Source organism: Schistocerca piceifrons, chromosome 7 (genome assembly GCF_021461385.2).
Source record: "Schistocerca piceifrons isolate TAMUIC-IGC-003096 chromosome 7, iqSchPice1.1, whole genome shotgun sequence".
NCBI classification, from domain to species: Eukaryota; Metazoa; Arthropoda; class Insecta; order Orthoptera; family Acrididae; genus Schistocerca; species Schistocerca piceifrons.
Window position 1 is genome coordinate 100,863,571 of NC_060144.1, and position 5,632 is coordinate 100,869,202.

At 41.2% G+C, this 5,632-nt stretch overlaps 1 protein-coding gene across 1 annotated transcript; it reads left to right on the forward strand.

Moving 5' to 3' along the window:
- Positions 1–312: 312 nt before the first annotated feature.
- LOC124804687 (nucleosome assembly protein 1;2-like) lies at positions 313–2,342 on the forward strand. The gene is made up of 2 exons (XM_047264937.1): positions 313–575; positions 2,104–2,342. The coding sequence occupies exons 1-2, from the start codon at positions 362–364 to the stop codon at positions 2,226–2,228; spliced, it is 339 nt and encodes a 112-aa protein (XP_047120893.1). The 5' UTR covers positions 313–361; the 3' UTR covers positions 2,229–2,342.
- Positions 2,343–5,632: the final 3,290 nt, after the last annotated feature.

Genomic DNA, 5,632 nt, shown 5'->3' on the forward strand with positions numbered 1-5,632 from the left:
CAATGAACAGATTAACAGTAGATGAAAGTCTTATTCGTTTTTAAATTAGTCGTTATTCTAAGTCAGCGCTGTTATAAGCACTTGACCATACGAAGGAGACAATTTCATTTTTCAAGTTACTTACAATTGCTTACAATCACATTAAGCATCAAGGTTGCATACCAAGTCCCCCAAGATATTTGTGGCAGTAAGTTATGACGACGATATGGCCAATCGCGCTTTTGAAGTACGCACTAAGTAGCTGTCCTTGAATGCCACAATTTGGGAGATAAGTGTCCGACATGCCGTATAAGAGGAGGTGGGTGTGCTCACTAATGGCACTTGTATTGAGGCATCCAGCGTAGTAGAAACAACTGCAGCCATGAAGGCGTCCCTTGTCCTGCTGATCGCTGGAGTGTTACTCGTGGCGTACTGCACGCCGTTCGTTGTCGCAGACGATGAAGATGAAGCGGTGGATGAAGCAGCCGAGAACAGAGACGCTGCTGACGACGACACCGACGGCTCAGCAGACGACGACGCCGACGACAGCGGTGATGAGGAGGGTCTAAGTGGAGAGAGCAGGCGGGCAGCCAAAGTTAAACAGCAGCTGAGGCGTGTAGGCAATGCAAGGGGCTAATGGTTATGATGTAGACTGCGATTCTGAGTGTACTTTCTTGTAGGTTTAAGTCCCTAGTTGATAATATATATTATTCTGACACTTCAGACGCTTAAGGCATTCGTCTCTAGACAAGACAGGTGGTTCGAGGATATTTGTTTGTAGTATTATACCATTAGTGCATACATTAAATATGCATGTTGTGTTTTGAGCAGCACACACTATTCATTTCTGAGCTAATCATTTAGTTGCCTGTCATTTAACCTTTGTTGTAATCAGAATGAAAATTACTGCAGTTACGCTTTCTGGTGGAACAATATGTCTATACCAACACACAAGTTTAGAAAAATAGTTGAAAGTTCACTGAGATATGGCGAAACGTTAATCATATGTTTCGAAGGTTCTTAGTGACCGTCAGTGAGTTACCACAGTTTTTTAAGCGCTTTGACATGTTTCAGGAGTGATATTTAAAACGAGTTACAGAAACTGAGTTTTAGCATCAAAATGCCATAAGTCTTACAGCTTGAGATGTGTGCATACTACCGACCTCTACAAGGAGGTATGTTTAGCAATGATGGAATTGAAGTTATCACAGGTACATAGATTATACCTGCCTGAGTTTTATCCCCATTATAAGAATACAGGGTGATTCATACTACCGTTTAGGAAACCAAAAGTGACGTAGATGACTCTGAGATAAGTAATTTGACATGAGACACATATGGTGGCAAATTTCAGGAAATCCCCAAACCAAGTGGATGACAAATGTAGCACACATGATGGTACCACGGGATACATACTTTAATGCAAGTGCAGTAGCTAGATCAGTCTATCCTATCCACACTGTAGTGGCACTTCTACACATTACTCCACAAGGTTATTCTGCGTTTATTCTTGCATTATACAGTGTAATACTATAGTGTTCATCGTAGTGGCACTACAAGACTATGGTGAATCTACCTACCATTAGGAAAACGTAGTACGCTAGCAGAGCAGTGTTTAGTACTGACCACTACCACTGCACCTGTGGGGAGGTACATAGACTGGTCATGTAACATGTGCAAAATTCGTCAACCACATTTAGGATATTTGCTGACGTTTTTGGTTCCATGTATGTTGTATTAAATTTCTTGTCTCAGAGTCTTATACTCCGCTTTGAGAGATTTTAAACATTAATGAAAATCACCCTGTATATATCAGATCACTATGGTATAAAATAGCCACCTAAAGCTGCACTGTGTATAGCTGAATATGCTACAAACAAAAGTTATAGCATAGAGCACTGCTCTTGATATTTGAAGCAGCAACTACACCAAAGGAAATCAGTCAGAAAAACAAGTTGTATGTGATCCAATTCTTCAGTGTGTTATATACTTACAAAATTTAAGGTTAATATCTGTGTCAACTGTAGATGGAAGTTTTTGTTAAGCCGACTAACATTTTCTGATGAGACAGGAGAGTACGCAAGTGTCAGAGGAACATCATATTTTTTGTTTATTGTTGAGCAGGTGTTCACGCCCGGGCTGGCCACATGAAACATGCACGTGCAGGCAGCCGACACATTGCATCCAGAGCTGGAAGCAGACTCCATGCCAGGTCAGGCGCCGCCCACAGAGCTGCACACAGCAAGTAGTCGCTGTTGCTGAGGGAGCACCACACTGCAGAGGCGCAGTCTGGAGCTGCTCCCACTGTCCTGTACCCTGCACTCATGTGGACAAAATAAAGCACCACTGTACTTTCTGGCAAACATATGTGTCTATTACCCGATGTCCTATAAATTTAAGATTAAGTGCACACATAGGTAATAACTTAAAATGGAAAAAAGTTTCCAAAGTTCCAAACCCTTATAAGTGTTCCAGTTTTCGGGTGTAAACGAGATATGCGGCCCGATACTATACTACCAGTATCATATTATTATCTGTGTATGTTGCACAGTGATGTGAATGGCAGTTTGGATTTCTTCTTATGGAGTCATAATCTACAGTATAGAGCGCTAGGGTGTATACCCCAGTATCATATTGAGTTAGTGGTTTTGAAGACACAAGAAAAGAAGTCCTTGTAGTAAATGCACATATTACGATTTTTAATTGTTATAACATTTCCAAAACTACAGACATGACTGCAGCAAGCTGTTGCATGTCCAATATAGAGGTGGAATGAGAATCTGATTTTAGGCTTTGACGGTAGTATGCCTCTTAATCTTTTTCCTAACTCAGCTCAATACATAAGGATATGTGACTTCAAAAAAATGACCTGAAAATGTGGCCTTTGTCTAGACAATCATTACGCAAGGAGTAACTGATAACGCTATTTGAGAACGTTTTTAAAAAATATGCAGTACAAAATAATCAAATTTTGCAATTGGAACAAGGGGAGACATCAATGAATACTGGAAAGAATTTAGGGCCAGAGCTACTTCTCAAAGTTTTATAGCTTTTTCAACGAAAGTATACTACATATGACATGGATGTAGACCAAGACCAATGAGAATGTGAGCCTCCATCTGATAGTCAATTGATGTGTGCCAAAGAACATAAAATATAATGATTATGTCAGATGTAATCTCGAAAACAAGTTGTCTCAGAATCTCAGCTACACTATTTACTTTCTGAGATGTATGCAAAGATTTCAACGATCTTCTGCTGACTGCTGTTTGGGACAGCGTCTGCTGATTGCACTTTTACTACATATGAACTAATAGTCCTGTTGAAGTCAGAGTTAACAGTAAACTTCGTGTACGAATTAAACGCAGACTCTAGACTGAGTAATAAATCATGTGTACAGTAGAAATTTAGCATTAATTTTAAAAGTGACTTGGGAAGGAAGATAAATGATACACCTTTTAACTAAATACCTATCACTAATACTCAATTCAAAAGCAATAACCAATGATGGATTACACAATCCGCCTGGTGACCATGTGGTAGAAAATGCCACATTATCTGAGAAACTGTACAAAGAAAAATTCTTCACATAGCGGCAGATAAGAACGCCTTTGAATAAGCTGTAATGTGATGTAGCCATCACCTCCGACTGTACTGGTAAACGAAGGAGAATCAAATACTATACCTCAGACATGGCTCATAACATGTCTCTTTGAACAAAGCAAGTTAAGTATGAATACAAACGAAGGCCTACTTAACACTCTGAAAGATTGCATACAGAGTATTGTACCAAGCTGCGAAAGGCTTCCTGGAACTTCACCATAATGCAGATCGGTCCTCACCAGTGGTAATCCCAGTTACTGCTCGCACTGAAGTTGACCCTTCACCTGTGGTAGAGTGGAACGTCGCCCCGGGGCGAAGCAGGCGCCGAAAGACTTCCCAAGCGGCAGCACGTAAGGCCTACCCCGGTTTGTCTGATAAACAGGCTTGCGGACCTCTGGTACAGAGCCGAGTGGAGGGTCTGAATCAGAGGCTCAGACGGTTCTGCGACCGTGTGGGCTGCAGATTCATCTACGTGCGCCAAAGGGTGGTTGGGTTTCGTGTTCCGCTGAATAGGTCAGGTGTCCACTATACGAAGGAGGCGGCTACACGGGTAGCGGGGGCTGTGTGGCGTCGACTGGGCGGTTTTTAGGTTAGATGGTCTCGGCTTCAGTCACAAAGAGTGAAGGCTGAACACAGGAAGAACGTAGATACAGGAACCATTGGTATATCGTTTGTTAATTGCCGTAGCTGTGGTTTTGAGAGTACCAGAGCTCTAAGCACTAATAGAAAGCACTGAAGCTCAAATTGTTATAGGCACTGAAAGCTGGCTAAAGCCGGACATAAGCTCAGCCGAAATTTTTGCGAAGAACCTAACGGTGTTCCGAAAGGGTAGGCTAAACACGGTTGGCGGTGACGTGTTTGTTGCTGTCAGAAGTATTTTATCTTGTCGCCAAACTGAAGTAGAAACTTCCTGTGATTTGGTATGGGCAGAGGTCACTGTTGGCAACCGGAATAAAAAAATAAATTGATCGTTTTACCGACGTCCCAATTCAAATCATACAGTTGCTGAAAGGTTCAAAGAAAGCTTGAGTTTGATATTAAACACATACCTGACCTATACGATAATAGTTGGTGGTGACTTTAATTTACCCTCAATATTTTGGCCTAAATACATGTTTAATTCCGGAGGTACGCATAAAATATCATCCGAAAGTGTGCCTAACGGATTCTCTGAAAATTGTTTCGAGCAGTTAGATCATGAGCCCACGCGAAGAGTAAATGGTCATGGAAACACACTTGACCTCTTAGCAACAAAGAATCCTGAGTTAACAACGAGCATCAAACCCGATTCAGGGATTAGTGAACACAGGTGTCGTAGCGAGTTAGAACACTGCAATCCCCAAATCCTCGAAAAATAAGCGAAAAAATATATATTCACTTGAATCCTTCCTAAGAGACAATCTCCACTCATTTCAAATTAATAAAATAAGTGTAGACCAGATGTGGCTTAGAGTCAAAGAGATAGTATCGGCAGCAATTGAGAGATTTATGTGAAATAAATTAACAAACGGCGGAGCTGATCCTCCTTGGTACACAAAATGGGTTAGAACACTGTTGCAGAAACAACGAAACAAACATGCCAAATTGAAACAGACCCAAAATCCCCAAGATTGGTGATCTTTTACGGAAGCTCGAAATTTAGCATGGACTTCAATGCGAGATGCCTATAACAGTTTCCACAACGAAACATTGTCTCGAAACCTGGCAGAAAATCCAAAGAGATTCTGGTCATATGTGAAGTATGTTAGCGGCAAGAAACATTCAATGCCTTCTCTGCCCAATAGCAATGGAGATACTATAGAAGACAGTGCTGCCAAAGCAGAGTTACTAAGCACAGCCTTCCGAAATGCCTTCACAAAAGAAGACAAAGTAAACATTCCAGAACTCGAATCGAGAACAGCTGCCTAATTGAGTAACGTAGAAGTAAATATCTTCGGAGTAGTGAAGCAACTTAAATCAGTTAATAAAAGCAAGTCTTCTGGTCCAGACTGTATACCAATTACTTTCCTTTCGGAGTATGCTGATGCAGTAGCCTCATAGTTAACAATCA

Coding starts and splice junctions, on each gene's coding strand:
- LOC124804687 (XM_047264937.1), top strand. CDS start 362: ATGAAGGCGTCCCTTGTCCTGCTGATCGCTGGAGTGTTACTCGTGGCG. Junction 576..2,103: donor GAGCAGGCGGGCAGCCAAAG/TTAAACAGCAGC, acceptor ATTGTTGAGCAG/GTGTTCACGCCCGGGCTGGC.